This window comes from Nerophis lumbriciformis, linkage group LG14 (assembly GCF_033978685.3).
Source record: "Nerophis lumbriciformis linkage group LG14, RoL_Nlum_v2.1, whole genome shotgun sequence".
In the NCBI taxonomy this organism is placed as follows: domain Eukaryota; kingdom Metazoa; phylum Chordata; class Actinopteri; order Syngnathiformes; family Syngnathidae; genus Nerophis; species Nerophis lumbriciformis.
Genome location: NC_084561.2, coordinates 47,126,239 through 47,153,823, shown reverse-complemented (window position 1 = coordinate 47,153,823; position 27,585 = coordinate 47,126,239). Strand labels below are relative to the sequence as shown.

Sequence of the window (27,585 nt, the reverse complement as noted above, 5' to 3'; positions counted from 1 at the left end):
TCATGACTTGTCGTTAAACAAGGACTAAAAACATAAGATAATGTTGCACCTTTCTTATGACACAGAGCAAAAAGTATTGCTTGTCCAAGTTGTGCCATCAGGTGGTGGTTCCACAGCCATCATATCCAAAACAGCTGCCTGTCATTTGCGCCGACGGGAGTGTCGCAAAGCCCATTTTAATGTGTCTTTTTTTAATTCATGTTGAGTGAAAATAGCAGCATAGTTACGTTCAAACACACAATAAATCATCTTATAGTGTGTTTAAAGGCAGCAAGGCAGTGTTGTTGAGCTTGGAAATGACACAACCGTGACGTCATCTCAAGTCTCCGTTGTGCCGTGTACACGCATATGCTCAGCGGAGAGTTTTGGGACTCTATACTTTGACCTGCGCTTGCAAAAGTCTGCATTTTTAAAGAGGACAAGACGCCTAAACACAGAGATATGTATGTGTTTATTAGGTAGCGGCCGTTTGCGACGCGCATCGTTGCTTACTGTGCGTGGGGTTATTTTTGGAGCAATTGAAAAGCAGAGACGTGGAAATTCACAAATCTAAGCTGAGGAAGTAGAATAAATCAACAGGCAAAATGTTTACATCTCAAGATCGTATCAAATTATACCCAAAGCTAAGTATTAGTTTATTTACTTATAATTTAAGACTATTGTATACATGTTTTTCTGTATAATCCTGAAATATGAAGTCAGTCCAAGCATCCTATCATGGTTTATAAGCTTCCTTAAAATCTTTTTGTGAGGCTGCCGGCACCGCCTCGGACAAACAAAACAAACATTGCAACATTTCATCCGGAAAAAAGTCCACTGCTATGGTCCGATAATATGGAAGTTACAGCTATTTTTTAATTGTAACGTCGGTACTTTGTTCATTAAATAATTAAAAAATAACCTATCAAGTTTTAAAATATTGAATTAAGTGATTTTCTTTAAGTTACTTACTTTTTATTCATGGATTTATTGTGTTTTGCAGTTCACTTTCCAAAAAGTAGGTCACTTATTTTCTTAGTCTTAAAAAGCGACACATTTTGAGCTTCAAAAATGCCTAGCTCCTTTAATATCATTATGGTTCAAATACCATTGAAACACTGTTTCCCTTTGCACTAGTGTAATTTTTTTAAAGATATTTAGCATTTTAAATGTTGTACTTTGATGAATTTTTGCTGTATGTAGTAACCTAACGTGTTGTTTCTAAAGTAATTAATTAGCAGTTTTTGTTATTATTTTCCATTAACGCTAGGTTTATTGCCTGAAGGCTGCTGGCTATTCAGTTTGAAACTACTCTTCAGCCGCTATACGACACACGGGCTATGGGGAGAGACATTTTCAAGCCAAGGACTAGCTAAACATTTGCAGGCATGTGAGCACCCTTTAAAAAAAAAAGAGAATGGCTGACAAAAAAATGTAAGAATAAATTAAATCCGGACTACATTTCCTGCAATAGGGTACACATCTACACTATTTTTTTGTCCACAATGTACATAAAAGTCAAGGCACTTTCAACATATTCAACAATTTTACACATCAGGTTGAGCAAATTATGACTTTAACAAATCATGTCAAGGAAATAAAATAAAATCAAATACAAATACAGTATTAAAAATAAAACAATATGGTAAAATACAACTTTCTAAGAGAATAAAAGGGCTACATTCAATCACTTTAAATGTTTTCAATAAAGATATCAATTGAAGGTCTTTGGTACTTTTAATCATTATCCAAGATTTAATTGGTAATTTGAAACCATTAGGCCAATTAAAAAACATGTAGGTCTTGTCCTCTCCAAGGTTTCTCATAGTCATTCACATCGACGTCCCACTGGGGTGAGTTTTTCCTTGCCCTTATGTGGGCTCTGTACCGAGGATGTCGTTGTGGCTTGTGCAGCCCTTTGAGACACTTGTGATTTAGGGCTATATAAATAAACATTGATTGATTGATTGATTGAGGTTTTAACTTCAGAAATCGACATTTATGTATAAAAATTGTTGCTTGCAGCATAATAGTGTTGACAAACATGTCTAAGGGTGTGGAGATGTCTCCATTCACAATAAAAGAGATCACATTTGACATATATATAGATGATAGTAACATATAAATGTTTGTAAACATTATTATGCTGCAAGCAAAAAATGTTATGCATAAATATTGATTTCTGAAAGTAAAAACATTTTCTAATTGGCTTTCAAATTATCAATTAAATCTGGGAAAATGGTTAAAAGTACTAAAACCCTTAAATAGTATTCCGTCCTACGTGTCTGTGTCCGTGACGTAAAAAAGTTGACAGATAGCTAACATGAAGAGCATAAGGAAAGGGAAGAAAGAGTCCAGGCCTTTAGTGGTTTTCACAGAGAATGCACTTTTCCTTTCTTCTTGTCTAATTGGTCATTTCGTTCTTTGTTTTCTCTTTTCCTTGAATGTATTTTTGCTTTTGTTGTCTTCTCTTTTTTGTTGTAAAACGGTATAAAGAGACACAAACTATATGGCAAATAAACACTACTAAGTAACTACATGTCCATAAATGTTTGCTGCATAACATGTTTTCACACAATAGCATGTAAAGAGTGCTCATAAAGTGATGTAAATAGCCCATGTAAGACTCAAAGCCACACATGAATAAGATTGACATTTCCAAACATTGCACCCTCCCTCAGAGGAGTGAGCTAGCGAGCAAAGAAGCTGCATGCTAAGTAGCAACAAGCTAAACAGTAGAACAAGCTATCGTTGCACAGTACTATTTCTACATTTACACGTCTTCATGTCACTCATAAAACAGACACAGGACTTACAGACAATGTTTCCAAGGCACTTTGTGGGAAGAAACACCAAACTTGGAGCGCTGAAACACGCAAAGCTGTCTCGTGTGTAAACGAGCGGGCGTCTGACTGTCGCGCGGAGCCTACCGGAAACTAGAGGAGAGAGCAACTCGCCTTCAAAATAAAGGTCCCTTCTCATTACCTGATAATGTTACGTCATAATAGATATCTTTATAAAAAAAATTCTCAAGTGACTTAATTGAACCCTTTTTTTGTTTGTTTTAAATTGTATCATATTTTGTTTAATATTTTAATACTCTTTGTATTTGCTTTTATTTTCTTTCCTTGACATGTTTTGTTCAACCTGATGGATGTGTAAAATGGTTGAAAATTAAAAAAAACATTTGACAAGGGTTAGGGTGATAATATATATAGTTATGATGTTGTGACCTCTGTTTATATAATACCTTTTCGCTGGTTACTAATATATAGTCGAAAACTTCACTATAGTAATAGTAATTATATATCAAGGGCCGGGGTCCGCGCATGCGCGAAGACAACGTCACTTCCGGGACTTTTTTTTTTTCGATGGCGTTTCTGTGATTTCACGTTTTGTGATATTTGAATATTTTATGAATCTGTTGTATAAAAGGTAGCTTATCTAAGAGTAAAAGGGAACAATAATATAAACATGAACAAGAGGGTATATTTAACAAAAAAATCAGGGCGTATTATCGCCACATTTCAACCACTTTTTATTTTATTTTATTTTTTAGAAACCTCTATTCATAAATTTCAATATTTACAAACAGTTGAGAAACAATAATCAAAGTAAGTACAAAAACAGTACAAAACAGCGCCAGGGGGTTGTAAATTAAAACCCTACCCGTTCACCCCAGAGTCATATAACTTGATACTTGACATATGCTAACTGCTATTTTGCACTTTTCTGCTTCCTGTCCAGAATGTCTTTGAAGAAGACCTTTTTAATCTCATTAGGATTTTGTTCCACGTTAAATAAAAGTTACATTTAAAGAAAAAATCCCATAAACCCCCAAAATATTCCACAATGTACTACAATTGTTTTGTTTTTTACTTCAGTAACTTTTTTTTTTTTTTGCATCATCATCATCTCACTTTACTGATTGGCTGAGATAAACTATTTTTTTTTTGTCTTTTAAAAGGAGTGAAGTTTAGGAATAATGTTCATCCTGTGATATAAATCATAAAACAACTAATAACCAACAGTTCAAAGATCAAAATAAACAAATTAAACACACAAAAATTGTTTTTTTTTTGGTTGTATTTGTTTGTGCAACAGTAAATAAATGAAGATGCTGTGAGACTGTACAGTACAGTGCTGCCATTTAGCGACAGGACATAAACAACATTGTGCAAATAGCAACAAAGTCCATCATTAATAATTATTTAAGCTAAAATACAGTACATCTAAAATTATAATTGTACAACACAATTATTTTAGAAATAATCAGTTGAATTGAACGAAAACAACACTATTATTTGTGTAAATAGTTTTAGTTTTTTTTTACTGTACAGAGGTGTCTTCTGGATGATGACCACTAGATGAAGACATTGCTCTTTCTTCCTCTCCAAGAAAAAGGACGTTTGTTTGCTATATTCCTTATTTATTTTTAATTTAACACTGAAACACGTGACTAGGTCCAGTACATGTCACTCTTGAAGAGGAATTTGATGACAAGAAGATAATTTCAAAGGTTGTAGAAGACGTGTGAAGGACGTGAGGGTTGTTTCATCTGAGACATTCAAAACAACACGGGATGTTTTTGAACAGCCTGTAATACTCCTCTTGAATCTGCAATACAAAACATATTGTTATTATTATTCATATTATTACTATTAGCCATTTATCATTGTTAGAGCATGACAACAATACAATATACATTGGAACCAACTGAAGGAGTATTAACAATAAGTACGGTTGATAGTTGTGTCCGAATATTAATAATAATAATAATAATGATGATGATGATGATGATACTTGACCTTCCTGGAGAGCACGCAGAGGAAGATGAAGATGAACATGCCCTGAAAGGCGTTGGCGATGGTGAACAGGTACGCAGTCAGCGTCTTCTCATACAGAATGTGCAACACTCCAAAGGCCCAGGTGGCACCCAGCACGAAGAGCAGCGCCATGGCACCGCGGGCACACGACCTGCCATGCCAACCAATAATCAAGTCTTTAATGTCTTCTTAATGACTTCCATTCAAATAATGTACTCTCCAACTGGTGGTACTTAATGAATACTTAGGTCTACTACACAACTGTATTTAATGTTGTCATTATGGTGGTACTTAATGAATACTTAGGTCTACTACACTACTGTATTTAATGTTGTCATTGTGGTGATACTTAATGAATACTTAGGTCTACTACACTACTGTATTTAATGTTGTCATTATGGTGCTACTTAATGAATACCTAAGTCTACTACACTACTGTATTTGATGTTGTCATTATGGTGATACTTAATGAATACTTTGGTCTACTACACTACTGTATTTTAATGTTGTCATTATGGTGGTACTTTATGATTACTTAGGTCTACTACACTACTGTATTTAATGTTGTCATTATGATGGTACTTAATTATTACTTAGGTCAACTACACTACTGTATTTAATGTTGTCATAATGGTGGTACTTAATGAATACTTAGGTCTACTACACTACTGTATTTGATGATGTCATTATGGTGGTACCTAATGAATACCTAGGTCTTCTACACTACTGTATTTAATGTTGTCATTATGGTGGTACTTAATGAGTACTTAGGTATACTACACTACTGTATTTAATGTTGTCATTATGGTGGTACTTAATGAATACTTAGGTCTACTACACCACTGTATTTAATGTTGTCATTATGGTGGTACTTAATGAATACTTAGGTCTACTACACTATTGTATTTAATGTTGTCATTATGGTGGTACTTAATGAATACTTAGGTCTACTACACTATTGTATTTAATATTGTCATTATGGTGGTACTTAATTACTACTTAGGTGCACTACACTACTGAATAAATGTTGTCATTATGGTGGTACTTAATGAATACTTAGGTCTACTACACTACTGTATTTAATGTTGTCATTATGGTGGTACTTAATGAATACTTAGGTCTACTACACCACTGTATATAATGTTGTCATTATGGTGTTACTTAATGAATACTTAGGTCTACTACACTACTGTATGTAATGTTGTCATTATGGTGGTACTTAATGAATACTTAGGTCTACTACACTACTGTATGTAATGTTGTCATTATGGTGGTACTTAATGAATACTTAGGTCTACTACACTATTGTATTTAATATTGTCATTATGGTGGTACTTAATGAATACTTAGGTGTACTACACTACTGAATAAATGTTGTCATTATGGTGGTACTTGTGTGTTTACTGAGGGGAGTACTTGGTGAAAAGAGCTTGAGAACCATCGATCCAAAAGAACAATACTATCATAATAAAAGTAGGATATGACCAAATACAGCTACTGTACAAGCTATACACTGACTTCTCTAATATCATTTTTCTTTTATGTGAAAAAAAAGATGTAATAATAGATATTTATTTATTGATGTGTTGTTAAAGATTGAACAAGTGAAATGGTTTTTTCTAGTAAATACAAGGGCATGATTAAATAAGTTCTGCTTCTTCCTACTCCCTTTCAAAGGAGTTAGAATGTTAAACTGTAAACATTGTAACTTTCCCCCCAAAATTTCCCTGATTACCCAAAAGTCCAGGCTTTCCGTTACATTTTGGGTCATTTTTCAAACTTGCATGATTCTCACTCTTCTCACCCGATTCTAAAATTTCAGGATCTCCCACAATCCTCGGTGTTCCAAAGCCCTATTTTCACCTCTTCCTGAAAAGTTTTCACAGTACACATTTTTCAAACAACTCCAACCATTCCACTTTCAAAACATTCCTCTTGGTTGGGACAACACAAATTTTTGGGGTTTTTTTTTTCACACAAATTCCCAATTTTCCCGAAATTCCAGGAATTCCGAAATACCATTTTTTTATTCAAACTGGTACTACGTCAATGGTTTTCAACCAGAAAAAAAAAAAGTTCCAACGGCAATTCATACATATCATCTAGGACAATTGTGCTAGTATCAATATGTTCAAACATTTTTGGTTTTCCCGAAACCTCCAAATTTCCAGGAAATTTCCACTCAAATGAACGGACATATCCATAGTTCTACAATGCCCTAAATTGTCAAAATGTTGCACCTTTTTTTTTTTTACCCGATTTCGACCTTTCAACCATTCACACACACTTTTCTTCGGATGTATTGAAGGCAAAACATGTTTTCCACTTCCCCAAATTCCCCGTTTTCCCAGATTTTCCATGAATTTTCCCCACTCACAATGAATTGGCAATATACAAACATCTGCATATTCCACATTTCTCATCTGATTTGAACCGTTCCACTTTCAACACTTTCCACTCACCTTGAACAATCAAACTACCTTCAGTTCAAAAATATTCCAGGAATTTCCAGAATTACTGGTTTTCCATAGACCTATTTTCACCTCTTGTCCCAACATTTTCACAGTCCATATTTTTCAACAAATTCCAATCATTCCACCATCAAAACATTCCTTGTTGTTGGGACAACTTAATGTCCCAATGTTTCCTTCGTACAAATACTTTGCTTTCTCCAAATTCCAGGAATTCCAAAATAGCCAGTCTCATATCAAAGTGTTACTGTGTCCACATTTTTTAACCGATTCAAAAAATTCCAACACCAACCCAATTTTATCATCAAGGACAATTGTGCTAGTATCCATATTTTCAAAAGTTCCTGAAATACCAAAGTTTTCCATGAATTCCCCCCTTTCAGGAATTCCAAAATACTTTAAGTGTTACTACGTCAACATTTCTCAACTGATTAAAAAAATTCGGACACCAACCCATTCATATCATCTAGGAAAATTGTGCTAGTTTCAATCATTTAAAAAAAAATCTTAATTTTCCCAAAATTCGAGGAATTAGGATTAGAGTTAGCCTACCCATTCTCAATTCAAATTGATTAAAACAATTCCAACACCAACTAATTTATATCATCAAGGACATTTGTGATAATACCAATATTTTCCCAAATTTCCAGTAAATTCAAATGAATGGACATCTTCAAAGTTCAACAATGACCACATTTTTTAAATTTTTGCGTAATTTTTTTGTTGCCCGATTCAGACCTTTCAACCATCCACACACACTACTCACCCTGGATATCAAATGTAAAAGATGTTTTTCATTTCCCCAAATTCCCGATTTCCCCAGAATTTTCAGGTATTGTATCCCCATTGACAATCAGTATCCCACATTTCTTACCCGATTTGAACCATTCCACTTTCAACACCTTCCTGTCAATACGTGGACCTTGGGGTTTGTTTTCCCGGAATGCAAAGGAAAGTCGGCGCGGGCAAGACATGAATGTAAGTACACATTTTTATTTTAACACTAACAGACTACAAAAAAGGAAGCAAACAAAAAGCGCGCACAATGGCGGAGAACAAACTTGACTAATGAAACAAATCTTGCACAAAGGTAGAAACTAAGAACAATAAACAAAAACTTACTTGGCATGAAACTATGGTAGCATGAAGACAAAACAAGATAGCAGGGGTGTCAGAAGAAGCGTGGTATGAAAGGATAGATAGATAATGTCACCAGGAAGAACAACAGAAACAGACCGGCTTAAATAGCAGTGACATGATCAGTGAAAACAGGTGCGTGACTGAAAATGTGAAACAGGTGCGTGACATGGCAGGTGAAAACTAATGGGTTGTTATGGTGACACAACAAACAAAAGTGAACAAAGAGTCCAAAAACAAAACCGAACATGACTAAAACAAAACGTGTGTGTGTAGTGTGTAGTAAACAAAACATGATCACATAGACATGACAAAGCCCCTCCCTTAAGGACACATACCAGATGTCCATAAAATAAAAACAAAACAATGATCAATAGTCATGGGAGGGCGGGAGGGGGACATGGCGGTGGGTCGCCAGACACCGAGTCCCCGTATCCACCGGGGCAGAGTTAGGTGGCGGCGACGCATACAGCGACAAGGTGGGCGACCTGGGAATGATCACATCCGTGGCCGACGAGGAGGTCGGCGAACCTGGCGTGGCGGACGCCCATGGAATGGCCACATCCGTGGCCGACGAGGAGGTGGATGCGTCGTCAACGTGGCAGGCGGCGAAGCTTGGCGTGGGGCGTCAGGCGGCGAAGCTTGGCGTGGCGTGTCAGGCGGCGAAGCTTGGCGTGGCGCATGAGGCGGCGAAGCTTGGCGTGGCGCGTCTTGGTCTTGGCATGGCGGGTCTTGGTCTTGGCATGGCGGGTCTTAGTCTTGGCATGGAGGGTCTTGGTCTTGGCATGGAGGGTCTTGGTCTTGGCTTGGGTCTTGGCATGGAGGGTCTTGGTCTTGGCTTGGGTCTTGGCATGGAGGGTCTTGGTCTTGGCTTGGGTCTTGGCGTCGTGGAGCTGCGACTGGCGGAACCTGGCGTTGTGGAGCTGCGACTGGCGGCACTTGGCGTCGTGGAGCTGCGACTGGCGGCACTTGGCGTCGTGGAGCTGCGACTGGCGGCACTTGGCGGCGTGGAGCTGCGACTGGTGGCACTTGGCGTGGAGCTGCGACTGGCGGCACTTGGCGTGGAGCTGCTACTGGAGGAACTTGGCGTGGTGGAGCTTGGCGTGGTGCTGCTAGGCATGTTGCTAGCCTTGGAGCAGGGCATGAAGCTAGCCGTGGCGTAGGTACTAGCCTTGGTGCTGGTGCTAGCCTTGGCGCAGGACGTGGAGCTAGCCGTGGCGTAGGTGCTAGCCTTGGTGCTGGTGCTAGCCTTGGCGCTGGTGCAGGTCGTGGTGCTAGCCTTGGAGCAGCGACAGGTGCTAGCCGTGGTGCAGGTGGAGGTGGCCTAGCTGGGGGTTGCGGCTTGGCAGGCCGAAAGACCGGTGGTGGTGACCGGACCGGAGGTTGCGGCTGAGCAGGCCGAAAGACTGGTGGTGGTGGCCGGACCGGAGGTTGCGGCTTAGCAGGCCGAAAGACTGGTGGTGGCGGCCGTGCTAGAGGCTGTGGCTTGGCGTGACAATGCTAAGCCACCCCACATGAACAGTTCCCAACCCTAGCCCCCCCCTCAAGGAATGGATACCAGACGCGCTCCCCGCGGTCTGGAACCGTTTTTGGGGTGGGTGGAGGGAGGTCAGGAGGGGGGCAGAATCCTCCCCATTAAATTGTCCAAAATGTCTTTCTTTTTCTACCTAGGATTGAGTGGGTGAAAAAAAAAAAAATTGTGACTTGGGCGTGGCTTGAGTCCTAGGGGGGCGGGGCATGGAATTCAGATGGCTGTGACTGATTAGCTCTAATGTTCAAAATCATGTTTTGGTAGTGTTTTAACATGTTTTTAGAGTCTTTGGTTGGAGGTGAGTGATCAAAAGAAAAAGCATTGAAAAGAAAATCCTTGTCTGTGACGTCATCAGGGCGAAGCCGGGCTGGCTGCTGCTTGCTTCCGCCCAGAGGGGGAGGAGCTTGTGGGAGCGGCGTGTCCTGCCGGTTCGCGGAAGTCTTTCCTCGTCCTTGGCGACGTTTCCGGGACGGGAGTGATGCGCCGATCGGCACCAGCTTGCTTCCATTCCCCCACATCATCCCCCTGCGCTCCCTGGGGGAAAAGCGCAGCGTCTCGGCCTCCATGGCGCGCAGCACCTCCCAAGAAGCCTCATCCAAACTGTCCAACTTACGTGCGGAAAAACGTTTTTAGCTGGTGACATTCTGTCAATACGTGGATCTTGGGTTTTGTTTTCTCGAAAGGCAAAGGAAAGTTGGCGTGGGCAAGATGTGAATGTAAGTGTATATTTTTATTTTAACACGAACATACTACAAAAAAGGAAGCAAACAAAAGGCGCGCACAATGGCGGAGAACAAACTTTACTAATGAAACAAAACTTGCACAAAGGCAGAAACTATGAACAATAAACAAAAACTTACTTGGCATGAAACTATGGTAGCATGAAGACAAAACAAGGTAGCAGGGGTGTCAGAAGAAGCATGGTATGAAAGGATAGATAAGGATAATGTCACCAGGACGAACAACAGAAATAGACCGGCTTAAATAGCAGTGACATGATCAGTGAAAACAGGTGCATGACTCAAAACGTGAAACAGGTGCGTGACATGACAGGTGAAAACTAATGGGTTGCTATGGTGACAAAACAAACAAAAGTGCACAAAGAGTCCAAAAACAAAACCGAACATGACTAAAACAAAACATGATCACACAGACATGACACTTCTACTCACCTCGAACAATCAAATTACCATTTTCCAAGTTAAAAAATTTTCCGAGAATTTCCAGAATTTCCGGTTTTCCAAAGCCCTATGTTCAACTCTTGTCCCAACGTTTTCACAGTCCATACTGTTCAACAAATTCCAACCATTCCACCATCAAAACATTCCTCTTAGTTGGGACAACAAAATATCCCAATCCAAAATACCAATTTTTAGTTCAAAGTGTTACTAAGTCAACATTTCTCAACCGATTCAAAAAATTCCAACACCAAACTCATCATATCATCTCGGAATATTGTGCTAATTTCAATCATTTAAAAAAAAATCCTGGTTTTCCCAAAATTCCAGGAATTCTGAAATACCCATTTTCAATTCAAACAGTTACTACATCCACATGTTTCAAATTATTAAAAAAATTCCAACACCAAGCCATTCATATCATTGCGGACAATTGTGCTAGTATCAATATTTTAAAAAATGTCCTGAACTCCAAAGAATTCCAGGAAATTCCCATTCAAATGAATGGACAAATTCTAAGTTCTACAACGCCCAAATTTCTCACATTTTTGTGCCATTTTTTTTCTACCCGATTCTGACCTTTCAACCATCCACACACACTACTCATCCTGGCTATCGAATGCAAAACATGTTTTCTATTTCCCCAAATTCCCGGTTTTCCCGGAATTTTCAGGAATACACCCATCGTTCGCACGCCATTTCTACTGGATATTATAGTTGTTGCTGTTGTTTCTGCTATTTCATGCAAACATGTCCAAAATAAACATTTACAATACAATACAATAATCATACTTGCCAACCCTCCCGAATTTTCCGGGAGACTCAGTACAGTTAGTAGAACAACTGTGTTTTCATTACTGTTTACTGTACTATATATATATATATATATATATATATATATATATATATATATATATATATATATATATATATATAAATATAAGAAATACTTTAATTTCAGTGAATTCTAGCTTTAAATATACTCCTCCCTCTTAACCCCGGCCCCCGGGCCGGACCATCCCCCACACCCTCAAACTCCCAAATTCGGAGGTCTCAAGGTTGGCAAGTATGACAATAATGCAAAATAATCCACCATGAATGGGCCAAAGTAAGTTGTGAGTGCCAGCACTTCGATAAAGAAGGTGAGATACACGACTGAATTCCAAAAAGAACAGAATCAATGATGTGTAAAAGTTTCATTTTGATGTATTTTGCATTGATTTCTACATAAAAGAAAAATTACTCTTTTTTTCAGTTTTTTGGGTGTCTGTATTTATTTTTTATGGGGTAGAAAAATGCTTTAGTTTGAATGATTTGGTCTTGGTCAGATTTTTAAAGGACAGATACCTAACAAAAGCCGAGGTCTCGCTGTGTATCAACATTTATTTTCTGCATTATTTCACATCGCTGTGATTAAAATACAGAAATGGGCGGAGTCAAGTGTTTCTTCTGCATAAAATGGCGTCCTCTGCAGTAGACATTTATTTGTTATTAATCTTTTGTCACAGTTACACATTCTATAAAAAAAAGAAATATATGCATTTATCTGTTGTGCATGTCCACAAATGTCCACTGCAGAGGACGCTGCTGGTAATGATGATGTCATCTTCATAATCCTACCTGATGTTCTCATAGTGGCTGATTTCAGGCTTTTTCACCTGCGTGTGTCGATACACCTTGTAGATGATCACTGCAAAGGCCAGGAGATTCACCTGAGGGGAGAACAGTCTCATCACACTTCAACACATCAATCTGATGCTTGTGTTGCTTACCAGGATGATCAAACAGGCGGGGCCGATGAAACTCCAAATAAAATGATTTTCCGTGCTCAGCCAACACCTGAAAAAAAAATCAATCTTCAATTGCTGGTTTTGTTTCTCTTTTATTGCTGAAACTCAAAAACTAATTTAAAACATGAGAATAATTCATACAAACTCATCATGCAGACATCCTACACTATATTGAATACTATACTATACTTTACTATACTATACTATACTAAAGTATATTATACTACCTGAATCTGCTGAACAATTACTTTTGGACGAGTAAATAATAAGGGTGTCCGGATACGTTATTGATATTATATATCATTAAAACAAAAAAAGGGAAAATGTGTGATATCATGTGCGATACAAGCAGTCTTGCAGCGTGTTTACTTGTGTGTGATATCATGTGCGATACAAGTAGTCCTGCAGCCTGTTTACTTGTGTGTGATATCATGTGCGATACAAACAGTACTGCAGCGTGTTTACTTGTGTGTGATATCATGTGCGATACAAGCAGTCCTGCAGCATGTTTACTTGTGTGTGATATCATGTGTGATACAAGCAGTCTTGCAGCGTGTTTACTCGTGTGTGATGTCATGTGTGATACAAGCAGTCCTGCAGCGTGTTTACTTGTGTGTGATATCATGTGTGATACAAGCAGTCCTGCAGCGTGTTTACTTGTGTGTGATATCATGTGCGATACAAGCAGTCCTGCAGCGTGTTTACTTGTGTGTGATATCATGTGCGATACAAGCAGTCTTGCAGCTTGTTTACTTGTGCAAAGCTGGACAGCCAGATAACTAGGGGTGCATGAAAAAAATCTATTCACGTCCGAATCGCAATCATTTTTATGATTTTCCATTATATATAAATTAATAATCCAGAATTTTCATGTATCAATTTAACCCCCCTCCCCCCAAAATAAACAAAAAACAAAAAAACAACAACACGTTTTTTCTATTTTTGTAAGATAATCAATGATTATTGTACGTTACAAGAATCAGTTAGAATCAATTCTAAAACGACTCGTATTGACATGCTCCATGTCCTCCAAAAAATATTTACAATTTCTTCTTTTTTACTAAAGTAACTTACAAAAGGTAAACATGCTTGGCTATAGGCTACTATGAGCTAACAGCTATTCAACTTAAAGACAGCATAAGTCCATAACAAATAGGTTAGTGCTTTCCCACCAACCATTGCTCTCTGTTTGACTCATTTCAAGCATGTATGATTCCAAGGGGTGTGAATCTTTGGGCCAATAAAGATTCAGATTCATGGGTGACGATTCAATTCAGAATTGATTCTTGATTCAAACAGATTCTTGTATTATTTGGAATAATAACTATAATCAACATTTTACAAAACGGGTGAGAAACCTTTTTTAGGTTGCATGGAGATGTCCTAAAAACGTTTTTTTTTTTTTTTAATGTATTCAAGTAAAAAAAAAAAGAAAGTCAATCAATCTTTTTTTAAATGTATTTATTGTTTTGCAAAATTATGAATCCATTTAGAATCGGGATAAATAAGAATCCTGAATCGGATTTGAATTGATTTTTTTTGTGCACCCTTAATGATTCATGCTGAGATCGTATCCGATCAATATCCGTATCGGACAAAACTCAAAGCTTCAATGTGGGTATCGTATCAGAAGTGAAAACGTTCTATAATCAACATTATTTTTCGGAATCAACCTGAAGTAGAAGTGCCATTCTATACTCATGGTTTGTTCATTTGAAGTCTGCTCTTCCACTTCCAAATTGCTTGGTCTTATTTTGAAATGTTCCCATATGACTTCCTCTTCTCCTTGCACACAACTGCTACTGCAATTGTTATTGAAGCCAAGCTGTGTGCGTCATGACATGAAGAAAAAAATATATTTATAGGAGCGCTCACATTTTATCAGTGCCGTAATACTTGGAGCCCAGCGTGGCGGAGATGGCGACCACCACAGCTGGGCTTCCGTAGCCGAAGACGTAGAAGTTCCGGTGCAAGAAGCCCTTGTTGTAGATGACGCCCACCACCATTAAGTAGAGATGGATGCCCTCGATGCACATCCAGGCAAAGGCTGCCAAGAAGAAATAGTGCAGGAGACCCGCAATAACCGAGCAGAAGAGCTGCCGGGGAACAAAGAACAAATGACTGACCTGCAAAACATCAAAACCTAAATGTTGGTTTTCACGTTTGTCCCCCACGTTCCCTGCAGCCGTCAAACTCGGGCAAACTCTTTATAACGAGGCCATAAAAGTGATAGAAAAAAACCGAGTTGAAGCATTTTGAACAATACAAATAATAATATAAACAATATGTCCCTAAATATACGTGGGATTTTTTCATAAGGTTAACACTCCTGAAACAAAAACAATAAAACAATCTTTAATGTCGTCCCAAATAATGCAACATTTTACAGATCATTTTACAACTTGTATAAGTCTAATGTGCAACGAGAAAGACTATAATTCGGTTTTCAGCACCGAAGGCTTGGAATAACCTACAATGGAACATTAAACTTCAAACCCTAGTTACGTTGAATGAGTTTAAAGCTTCTGTGAAAGGACTGCAGTCTACCTTGTCTGTGTGCACACATGTCATGTGGGCACGTTTTAATGTTGTAAATGTCATGTTTTATGTATTTGTTTACTGTTTTTAATGTAACCTTGCTGCTGCCCTCTTGGCCAGGTCTCCCTTGGAAAAGAGATCTTTGAGCTCAATGGGATTTTACCTGGTTAAATAAAGGCTAATAATAATAATAATAAAAGTCCTGAATCCAGGCGATGATCCCAATCAACCCCAATTCTGACCTTTCCTGAAAGTTTCATCATAATGTGTCCATAACCTTTTAAGGCATTTAGCTAACAAACTAACTAACTAACTGCAACAGTTACCGTAAATTCTGGACTATAGGCCGCTAGTTTTTTTCCTGTGCTTTGAACCCTGTGGCATATAAAACGAGGTGATTAATATATGGATTTTTCTTTGCTGCCAGCCATAATGCAAAAAGTTACAAAAAACAAATACACTGAATATGTGTGTTATTGTTTGTGTTATTGCGCCATCTTTTGGACAAGTTCGCTCACTGCAGGTGCTTTTGTGTATAGACTGAGCTTTCAACTGGAAGTAGAAGTGCAATTTTGTCTACTAGCCAGCTATAGCGTTCCTACTAAGTTTTACAATAAAACTAAAACAAGTCTTACTTATTAAAAAGTCCCACGTGTGATCTCTGTAGGAGTGTTTTCATGCATATTTGTACGTGCTATCGTAATGTCATCAAGCTAGCTTCGTTAGCATTACCTAATAGGCTAACAGGTTTACGAGTGTCTGTGTTAGTATTATTAACTTACCGTGACATTCTTTTTGTATTGTTTCACTTTCACAAATCCCTCAGTAAATTCACCAAAACGTTAGCGTGGAGTTATTGAGTCTCTTTAGCTGATTGGAGAGCTAGTTTGCGCAGCTAGTGGGTCCATGACCATGACTTCTGTTTTGTTTGATCAGCTGTTTTACTGCCCTGTTACAGACACCGTTTGGAAACAATTAAGGTATGTAAATAAACATTTCTGTGTAAATAACTTGTTTCAGAACGTATATATCTGCCACTTATAGTCCAGTGCGACTAATATATGGGGAAAAAGTCCTTCTAAAATTTAGTAAGTGTGGCTTATAGTTCAGAAAATACGGTACACCTGTTTGTACAGTAAATTGTTCAATTTCAATTCTAGTCACCTGTCATCATTTAGACCAAAAGGATCTGGGTGGACTGTTTCCTCCTAAAGGTAGAGTTCTAATAAGAGTCCAGGGTTACCTTGTGCGTGTTCATGTTGATCCCCACCAAGAAGATGAACTCGGCCATGAAAAGACTGCAGCACAGGTTCTTGTGAATGGTGGTTCTGGTGCTCTGGATCCCGCTGAAGAACCAGAAGGTGAAGATGCACATTGACAGACAGATGATGGAGATGATCATCCCCAGCTGGCTGATGCGGGTCAGGACCGTCTGGTGGGCCGCCAACTGAGTGTCGGAGAGTAAATATTCAGTCATGGTTTCTAGTGGACGTGTTGCATTAACATCTGTCACACGCCGATGCGTTATCAAAGATACTTGGTCTTCAACATCAAAGCGAGGAACTCTCACGTTGGCTCGCCCGGACGACATGAGGACGGCAAAGTGTGTGAGGTGGCTGCAGGTGCAGGTGGTGGCGTTGCTGCTGACGTGCACGGTCCTGCAGCCGCGTGTCGCCCAGCGACCCCGCAGGCTCTCAGTCTCGTAGTCCCAGAAGACGCACTTGGTCACGTCAGCGTCGGTGTCGATGGGCTTTACAGGACAACAAAAGGTATGGATTGATGTTGTCTGATGAATCATAAACTGATTATTATGATTGATTATTTCTTAACTTCTTCAATAATGCCATTAATCGATTAGTGGGTTTTGATATGGGCCACACAGACAGGACCTGGATAACTTGAGGCCACAAGCAGCATTTTATTTTGAACACTTTTAGAACTTTTTGTAGTCATGTGAAACAATTTTTCTACTTTCTCAATCAAATTTGAGTTTAATTTAATGCAAGTTTTGTACCAAATGAAATTCATGGGAACAAAATTGTACAATAATGAAAACTAAAACATTCCCGCGGAAATTTTGATGGGCCTGCTATCTGTGCCCTGGACCTCTGGCCAGTGGTCGTCGGAAGCCGCCATACTTTTAAGATGGTTCCAAGTGTCCGAAGCTGTGAGTTTTAGGTGTAACTATGCAAAATGAGCTACTGAGCTAGCCTGAAACATTAATATGCTAACACGTAGCATATGTGCTAAAGATGACATTCTAACAGTTAACATGTCTCACACGTCAAGTAACATGGCTGTAATGTGCATGGCTGCGGAAGTAGAGAATAAAGTGAAAAATAAGCAAAAGAAGTTAGCATGCTAATATTAGCTTGATAGCATGCTATCAGTTAACAAGTGTCACGTACCAAGTTATATGACGCTGGAGTAAACAATTGCAAGTGATGCTCAAAAAGTTTCATGCTAATGTTAGCAACCTAATGTTAGCATTTTATCAGTTACCATATGTCACATACCAAGTTATACGACTGTAAGGTAAATTGCTGTGTAATTAGAGAAAAAAAATAAAGTTAGCTAAAAAGTTATCATGTTAATGTTAGTATGCTAGCATGCTAACATTAGCATGCTAGCAGTTAACAAGTGTCACATACCAAGTTATATGACTTCAGGTTAAACAATTGCAAAATTAGCTAAATAAGCTAGCACTTTGCTGTTAGTATGCTAATGTAAACATGCTAACCATTCAATGGGCCCATAGCCGTGAGATTTTTGGAGTTTCATGCTAATGTTAGCCTATTAGCAACCTAACGTTGGCATTCTATCAGCTACCATATGTCACATACCAAGTTATACGACTGTAAGGTAAATTACTGTGTAATTAGAGAAAAAAAATAAAGTTAGCTAAAAATTGATCATGTTAATGTTAGTATGCTAGCATGCTAACATTAGCATGCTAGCAGTTAACAAGTGTCACATACCAAGTTATATGACTTCAGGTTAAACAATTGCAAAATTAGCTAAAAAAGCTAGCACTTTGCTGTTAGCATGCTAATGTAAACATGCTAACCATACAATGGGCCCATAGCTGTGAGTTTTTCGGATTAGCGTTGCCATGGTAACACAAAATGTACCCCACTAGAAGTGCCGCTGTCTCCCTTATCAAGACCTTTCCGGCGGTTTAAGATATGTAGGGGTTTGTTGGTTGGTTTGTCGCTTCTTATTACAATAAAGACAATAATGACCCTTTTATCTAGAAAAGTATCGAAAAGTATTGAAAAGTATTGAAATACATACAAAAATATTGGTATCGAGACAGCGCTAATTTGTGTGTGTGTGTAAAATTAACAACTTTGACGGCTAGTCTCATTTTTGTATTATAATAATGTTATTTTTTCCAAGTTATTTCATAAACCATGATGTAGTTAATTTTTTGTCTTTCTTATCTGTCATTTTTTTTTTTTTAATCCATCCTTGAATTTTGGTTATTTGATCTGTCCTGTCTGTTATTTTTTTATTTTTTTTATTTCAACCTGTTTTTAGGGTTAGGGTTTGGGTTATTTTTTATTCATATTTTTAAATTTTTCAACCTGTCTTATTTTTATTTTAGTGGAACAAGTCCCGCAGGGGCAATGTAGAGCGCCGCAAGGGGCCCTATGGAAATTGCTGTGTTTTTTCTTCGATACATTCGGGGGCCTCTCTGAGGCCCTTAACAAAGTTCCCATATTTTGCAGGCATTTCCGGTAATGCAAAAGTTGTATATTTTGGGGGTTCTGAAATGGGTCAGGGCACGGGGAGGATCAACTTGCGTGAACCCCGCGGTGCAACGGAGGCAAAAATCATCCACATTATGATTCTGACCTCATTTGGATAAAGAAACGAGTGATCAGATTGCGGGACCTATCCGGATCAGGTTAGTAGACCCGCCTCCACCCATAGGGACAAAGAGTGTGGATGATCGACAAGAGGGTTCGCTCTGTTTTTTTCAGCAGCGAGGCTCATAAAGTTTATTTCAGCAAATGTCAAAACCCTCAACCCTCACCCAGCCCACTTTACTCCTTTGAGGTGCGAAAAGAGCTGCAGCTCCAGAGCCCCCCCCCCCCCCCCCCAACATTGCAAGTCCTGTGATTTCTTTTCCGTAACATGTGTACATGTTCCTATCAGCTATCAAGTTATTTTTATAGGCCCCAGTCTGCGCCCATAGAAGGCCAGTCTGACGTTTTTATGCATCCCTGCTCTGTTTGTGCTGAAAATGATATTTTGTTGGTCATGCGCAATGACAGTAATTCTCTTAAAAGGGATAATGAACAACAGATTAGATTTCGGGGCTGATCCGGATCACTGTCGACGGGAAACCCCAGGAGATTTGCATTTGGAGTGAAAGAAGTCTTTACCTGGACGTGTCTCAGCGTGAAGGTGACGTGGTCTAGCTGGTCGGCAGGTCTGATGGCGGCGGCCACCACTTGGGAGTTGACGGTGATTTCTCCCGATTCGGAGTAGCGCGAGTAGTCGGTGACGCCCGGGTCGATGGCGGGATTCAAGATGTCCGCCATGCTGTTGTATCGTACAAACACCACTGACACGCTTGCTGTGGACAACACGAGTGAAACAAACGTCAGAAGAAGGTCAGAAGAAGTCTGAGTACACGGGTGACATTTAGTATGGTTGCTACTTCCAGACGCTACCTGGTGGAAGTTTGCAGCGAGTCCTGGATGGTCCCGCTCCTTAATGCGTCAGTTACACGCAGGAACGAGGCAAAAGTACAAATTTACCTCCTGCACATTTAACTGAGACTGGAGTGGAAACAATCAGCTTAGAAGCTTTATTACATTTATCCTAAATCACGAACTATAAGACGCTACATTTTTCCAACGCCTGCTCCCTGCGGATTATAAAACGGTGCGGCTAAGATTTTTCTTCGCTGGCGTCCAGAAGGCAAATACATTTCATAAAACACACACAAAGATGCTTAAAAGGTGTGTTATTGTTTGTGCTATGGCGCCATCTTTTGGACAACTTTGCTCACTGCAGGTGCTGCCAGGTGAACGCCTACAAGTGTTTGCTGCTGTTAAAAGCTTTGAACTAGAAGTAGACATGCCATTCTGTCTTCTAGCCGTCCATAGCGTTTCTACTCGTATGGATTCTTCATTCATCACTCCAAGCAACCTTTGTAAGTTTTACAATATAACTAAAACTATTCTTACTTACTAAAGTGTCCCATGTAGGAGTGTTTTCATGCATATTTGTACCTGCTATAGTAATGTAAGCAAGCTAGCTTCGTTAGCATTAGCTAATATGCTAATATGTTTATAAATGTCTGTGTTATTATTATTAACTTACAATGACATTCTTTTTGTGATGTTTCACTTTCACAAATTCCTCAGTAAATTCAGCAAAACGTCAGCGTGGAGTTATTGAGTCTGTTTAGCTGATTGGAGAGCTAGCTTGCACAGCTAGTGGGTCCATGACCATGACTGACGTGTTGTTTGATCAGCCGTTTTACTGCCCTGTTACAGACACCGTTTGAAAACAATTAAGGTATGCAAATAAACATTTACGGAATATTTCTGTGTAAATAACTCATTTCACAACATTTATATCTGCCACTTCTGTGTGGCTAATATATGGATTTGAATTAGTTTTTTATTTATATTGTGGGTGCATCTTATTTACCGATGCACTCTGTAGACAGGAGGGAAGAGTGGATGGTGAGATCGACAGGCGGATCGGTGCGGCATCTTCAGTAATGCGGACGCTGTATCGATCCGTTGTAGTGAAGAAGGAGCTGTGCCGGAAGGCAAAGCTCTCAATTTGCCGGTCGATCTACGTTCCCATCCTCACCTATGGTCATGAGCTTTGGGTTATGACCGAAAGGACAAGATCACGGGTACAAGCGGCCCAAATGAGTTTCCTCCGCCGGGTGGCGGGGCTCTCCCTTAGAGATAGGGTGAGAAGCTCTGCCATCCGGGAGGAGCTCAAAGTAAAGCCGCTGCTCCTCCACATGGAGAGAAGCCAGATGAGGTGGTTCGGGCATCTGGTCAGGATGCCACCCGAACGCCTCCCTAGGGAGGTGTTTAGGGCACGTCCGACCGGTAGGAGGCCACGGGGAAGACCCAGGACACGTTGGGAAGACTATGTCTCCCGTCTGGCCTGGGAACGCCTCGGGGTCCCACAGGAAGAGCTGAACGAAGTGGCTGGGGAGAGGGAAGTCTGGGCTTCCATGCTTAGGCTGCTGCTCCCGCGACCCGACCTCGGATAAGCGGAAGAAGATGCATGGATGGATGGATGGATCTGTAGTCATGTATACCGTACTTTGTTCATCATTTCCCTCACACGATTGATAAATAAACACTGGTGGGTTATACTGTAGTCGTGTTACGATTTTTTAGTTCCCTCTAAATCAGAATCATCAAAAATGCGGACATTTATCTGATCCAATTTTGTGGTCAGAACTTGGGGAGTATTTTCCTAATTGTGTACCATAAAGACTTGGGTGAGTGTGGTATAGAACACCTTGAGAGCCCTGACCTCAAACCCCATCAGAAACTCTTGTGTAGGTCCAGCATTAGCAACCTCTGGACAATAGACAATACAATCCCACAAACACAAGACTGTGTTGAACGTCCTCCAAGAAATGTCATTGTTGTCGTCCTGTAACACTTCAGTTAAACATCATGTTTGTATTCAAACTGGGAATTTACCATTACTGTCCTCCCCTGGTTTTAGTTTTGGTGTGAGGGTCATGAGGTCACCCCCCATGTTGGTCGACAACGTGTCTGCTTTAAGTCCGCCATCAAAAGTGAAGAGTCTCAATTCTGGGAAGGAAAGACATGAATATTAATAAACAGCACAGTGAAACTTTGGCTTTAACGGGAAAACAAAACTTAGCGGGGTCCAAAGTGCGGCCTGGGAGCCACTGGCGGCTCATTTTTTAACGTTTTATGGCACGGTGCCTTGCATTTTAATATCTGCATTTTGCTCATTTTGCAGATATACACCTCGCCATCAAATATTTTGTCACTTGACAAATGATACCTGTTAGGATGCTAGCTTTTTTTTTTATAGCTAATTTTAAAGATATAAACCTGATATATAAACCTTACATGTTAACGCTAGCATGCTGACATTTGAAGCAAATTGTTCAAGTACACAACTCTATAATAATATATATTGTTACTTGACACGTTACAGTTAGCATTTTAGCATGCTAACAGTAGCATGCGGGCTGTTTTGCTGTATTTGCATATATATACACTGCAGTGTCAAATAATTGGTTCCTTAATAATAATACCTGTTAGCATGCTAGCCTTTTTGGCTAAATTTGCAGATATACACCTCAGCGTCAAATAATTTGTTCTTTAACAAATGATACCTGTTAGCATTTTACCTGATTTTTGTAGGTATACACCTCAGTCATATGTTGGTACTTGTTGCATGTTAACATTAACACACAACTCAGAGTGATATATATTGGTACTTGACGTATGTTACAGCTAGCCTTTTAGAACAGCAACATTAGCATGCTAGCTTGTTTAGCTAATTAAGCAGGTATACAGAGTCATATATGTTGCTGTTTCACTAATGCAAACTGTAAGCATGCTATTATTAGCATTATACTGATAGCATTTTAGTGAATTTTTCCCACATTTTTTGTGACTTGGCGCAACGTGCAAATTGGTAGCATTTCAGTTCGGCTTTGGCTTTCCGGAATTCACACAAAATCTCTACCAAAATTGCAGCTTCTAGTTCTTTCTAAAAAAAAAAATCATATATTGTGCTGGTTTTGAAGGTGAAGACGAGCAAAATGGCCTCCACATCCTCTGATTTGTCAGTCTGTGTTTGTCAATGAAGGATGTTTGGGCTCCTCTGTAATACGGTATAAATATTTGTCCAAATAATAAGTGAACCAAAGTAACTAGGTCACCAAACACGTTACCTATTTGTTGGTCTTTGATTTGAAGTTGATTTGACCTTTTCAGATTGTTGGCCAAAGCGAGAGAACTTCCTTCAACAGCATGCAGAAGTTTGCTGATGGTTTCTTGCCGCCTTTCCTCCTTCATTCTCTTCCAAGCCACCAGCTCATCCTTCTCCACCAAGTTGTTTGCCACCTTCACCAAATTCTGTTCCAAGATGGTTTCTACTTAGAGACGCTCTGCTCTGCATGGCGGTGCAAACAGGAAGTGAGAAGAAGCCAGGATTACTGTGAGAGTTGAGTGGACGATGGCATCCTCTTGTCCTGCTCTCAGTGACCACGTGGAGCGACTCAAGGCCTCCACGTAGGCCATCACTTCCACCGAGGTCAACTCGCCAGACGTCTGCTCGGCAATTTCATTCAGGAAACTCAAGGAGTCGGTGAGATTGCTCATCTAGACAGACAAACTGAACATTACAATCTGTTGGACGAGTGAGGTTGCTCATCCAGACTGGAGTGTTGGCATCCTATATTGCTATCCACAAGAACAACATATGGAATGATATAAGCTAACATATAACATGTGTGATATCATATGCGATACAAGCAGTCCTGCAGCGTGTTTACTTGTGTGTTATATCATGTGCAATACAAGCAGTCCTGCAACGTGTTTACTTGTGTGTGATATCATGTGTGATACAAGCAGTCCTACAACGTGTTTACTTGTGTGTGATATCATGTGTGATACAAGCAGTCCTGCAGCGTGTTTATTTGTGCGCAATATCATGTGCGATACAAGCAGTTCTGCAGTGTTTACTTCTGCACAATATCACATGCGATACGAGCAGTCCTGCAGCCTTTTTACTTGTGCATGTCATGCGCGATACAAGCAGTTGTACAGCGTGTTTACTTGTGTGTGATATCACATGCGATACAAGCAGTCCTGCAGTGTGTTTACTTGTGCGTGATATAAAGTGTGATACAAGCAGTCTTGCAGTGTGTTTACTCGTGTGTGATATCATGTGCGATACGAGCAGTCCTGCAGCCCTTTTACTTGTGCATGATGTCATGCGCGATACAAGCAGTCGTACAGCGTGTTTACTTGTGTGTGATATCACATGCGATACAAGCAGTCCTGCAGTGTGTTTACTTGTGCGTGATATAAAGTGTGATACAAGCAGTCTTGCAGTGTGTTTACTCGTGTGTGATATCATGTGCGATACGAGCAGTCCTGTAGCATGTTTACTTGTGCGCGATATCACATGTGATATAAGCAGTCCTGTAGCATGTTTACTTGTGCGCAATATCACATGTGATACAAGCAGTCCTGCAGCGTGTTAACTTGTGAGCGATATCACATGCGATACAAGCAGTCCTGCAACGTGTTTATTTGTGAGCGATATCATGTGTAATACAAGGAGTCCTGCAGCGTGTTTTACTTGTGCGCAATATCATGTGCGATACAAGCAGTGCTGTGCAGTGCTGCAGCGTGCTTACTTCTGCAAAGCTGGACAGCCAGTTAACATCCAAATATCCTCCAATAAACACACAATTAACTTAATTTACTAAAATGTAAACATAGGATCTAGCAGCTACACAACAGTTTAGCACACAATAGCACACAAGCTAGTCATGTGACATTCAAACCAGCCTGTTACCTGCTTCTGAAAATTTCAGCAGTTTTTTTTTCCCATTCAAACAAACTTCAACATATTTCACAATTCTCAACTGATTTGAGGGTTAGGGTTAGCGTTAAAATGTCAGCACGCTAACGTTAGCATTTTTAGCTAATTTTACACTTTTTTTTTTACCTCATTTCAAAGCCAAACACCTGAGTCATGTAACTTGTAACATGTCACATGCTAACTGTTGGCATGCTAGCTTTTTTTTTTTCTCAGCTCATTTTGCATGCGTGCACCTCAGAGTCATATCATTTAGTACTTGTAATTACTTTTATTAGTTATATCAAATTCAAAACACTGATAGAAGATGGGGGGATTACATCTCCTCTCTGGCCTGGGATCTCTTCAGGATTCCCCAGGAGGAAGTTGCTAATGTTGCTCTGGAGAGGGAAGTCTGCTGGAGCTGTTGTCCCCGCGACCCCATTCCGGATAAGCGGTTGAAGATGGATGGATGGAAATTCAAAACAGGGCAATATTTTGAGTAAAGTGAGCTCTTAGTACGTGTTTTTACTGCCAGTCAGTATCTAATTTCAAGTATGTGTGACATAAGACGAGTAAAACACGAATACAGTGTTTTTTGTTTTTTTTATCTTAACATTCTGTGCTTTTTGAGGTCAAGTTACAAGCAACACGTAAAACGTTCATAACAAATTCATAAAATCACAAAGAGATTCAATGTTATTGGGGCACAAAGGCCAAACGAACTGTCTGGAAAAGCTGAGAATTCATTGATTGTGCGCTTTTATCGAGGATATAAAGGAGGGTTTCAAAGAGTTAAACAGGCTCGTTGTCATGTTTTTAGCCACAATATTTGTGTTCACATTTGTTGTTTGCAACAATCAGCTGAGTTGACAATATTTGATTGAGTAGTAAACGTGTGGTACTTACGTATTCAAGCGTTCTGTTGACAGTCTGTGTGACGCAGGCGATGTTATCATGGCAGTTTTTTAGGGGATGCTCTGAAAGACAACAATTACCCAAAGCAGCGTTTTGATTGGCAGGCGGGGCTTGGCGAAAGGGTTATTACAGTCAATCAAATCTTATCATATTTATGTCATTTCAACACTTGCAGAAATTGTGATGTGGGCTGCAGCGTCTCAGAGGATTTGTGTGAAAGCAACTGTGCATAAATCTAAATGCCAGTATGAGCAAATGTGGCGCGTCTATTCTTCTCACACTGACCTTTACATCTTCCACCTCTCTCTGGATGAAAGTGTTTGGTGCCAGAAGTTGGGATGTAATCCCGCTGGCAGGTGCAATAGAAAGATCCATCGCTATTATGACAGAGTGAGTTTGGACCGCAGACTTGTCCTGCCTCGCATTCATCAATGTCTGAATCAAACACACAAAGTCAACACAGTGGGGTTAAAACATACTCGGCACAAGCAAAAAAACATTCTAATGATATATAATCAAGTCAAAACATAGTCTGCGCGTCTCTAATCCAATTGCATGTCCGTGTACTAATTTGTGTGTGTGTATCTCAATCTGTGTGTGTTTTAATTTGTGCCCGCATTTCGTTTTGTGTGTGTGTAAAAAAAAAAATACATCTGTCAGTCTGTATTTCTATATGTGTGAACAAATGAGTGTGTTTGTGTATTCAGATTTGTGTGAAGCAGCTGTCTTTGCCGGGTTTTTCACCTTTCCTTTCTCGATACTCACCGCTCGATGGCCCCTTGCACCCACTCATGTTATTGCTAGTTGAAGCGTACAACAATGGACTTTGATCACTTGCTGGAAGTAAAAGTTCCTGTTTTAGCAGTAAGTTAGTTATCAGATTTATATTGGCCTTCTTCAAATAAGTTAGCAGTAGTTAGGTTTTCTCGGCGTGTGTGTCACTGAGAGTCTAATGTGGTTGAGTTCAACACCAAATAACTTGAGTGGGTGCAAGGCGTTGACTAGTGATGAGTATGGAGAAAGGAAAGATAAATATGCAGACAGACAATTCCTTTTACGACGGGCTGCCATCGTCTTCCGTCAAATTCTCACTGTTGCACAATGGGATGTAAGCATGGGGTTTCAAGGTGTGTGTTTTTTGACGTTGTTTGTACAGTGGACATAAAATATTAACATTTTATGAACTCTATAACGTGACATTACCCACACACTCGGTGCCATCGTTGGTCTGGAAGTGTTGGAGTCCAGTTGAAGAGTACCCAGGCAGACAAGTACAGTAGTAACTTCCTACAGTGTTGGTGCACGTTCCTTTCTTGCTGCAGATGTATGTCACATTCTGGCATTCATTGTCATCTGTGAAGAAGACACAGGCATCATTTCATTTGACATCAAAACTATGGAAGTACTATTGTAGCAAAAGTATTTGCAAATGCGTATCTCAGTCTCTGCGTATGTAATCCAATTCACGTGTCTGTGAGCTGTGTGTCTGTATCTCAATATGTCTGAGGTTACAAACGTGGACACGTCCATCACTGAAGCCGAGGTTGATGAGGTAATCCAAAAAATTGCCCAGTGGCAAGGCTCCAGGAGAGGATGACTCTGAGACCCCCGGTCTTCTCCGTGGCCTCCTATTGGTCGGACGTGCCT

General features: G+C 39.7%; 1 protein-coding gene across 1 annotated transcript in view; it reads right to left on the bottom strand.

The window, feature by feature from the left end:
* Positions 1-4,047: 4,047 nt before the first annotated feature.
* Positions 4,048-27,585, bottom strand: part of adgrl4 (adhesion G protein-coupled receptor L4) — a 33,901-nt gene continuing 10,363 nt past the window's right edge. Inside the window, exons 3-16 of the mRNA XM_061976309.2 lie at positions 27,142-27,291; positions 26,224-26,373; positions 25,930-26,000; positions 23,649-23,813; positions 23,384-23,567; positions 22,149-22,262; positions 19,842-20,035; positions 17,021-17,200; positions 16,694-16,897; positions 14,788-15,008; positions 12,895-12,961; positions 12,743-12,834; positions 4,788-4,956; positions 4,048-4,596 (exon numbers count right to left, since the gene is read on the bottom strand). Of these exons, the coding sequence (XP_061832293.2) occupies positions 4,534-4,596; positions 4,788-4,956; positions 12,743-12,834; positions 12,895-12,961; positions 14,788-15,008; positions 16,694-16,897; positions 17,021-17,200; positions 19,842-20,035; positions 22,149-22,262; positions 23,384-23,567; positions 23,649-23,813; positions 25,930-26,000; positions 26,224-26,373; positions 27,142-27,291 (2,024 nt within the window). The 3' untranslated portion in view covers positions 4,048-4,533. The remainder of the gene's footprint in view (positions 4,597-4,787; positions 4,957-12,742; positions 12,835-12,894; positions 12,962-14,787; positions 15,009-16,693; positions 16,898-17,020; positions 17,201-19,841; positions 20,036-22,148; positions 22,263-23,383; positions 23,568-23,648; positions 23,814-25,929; positions 26,001-26,223; positions 26,374-27,141; positions 27,292-27,585) is intronic.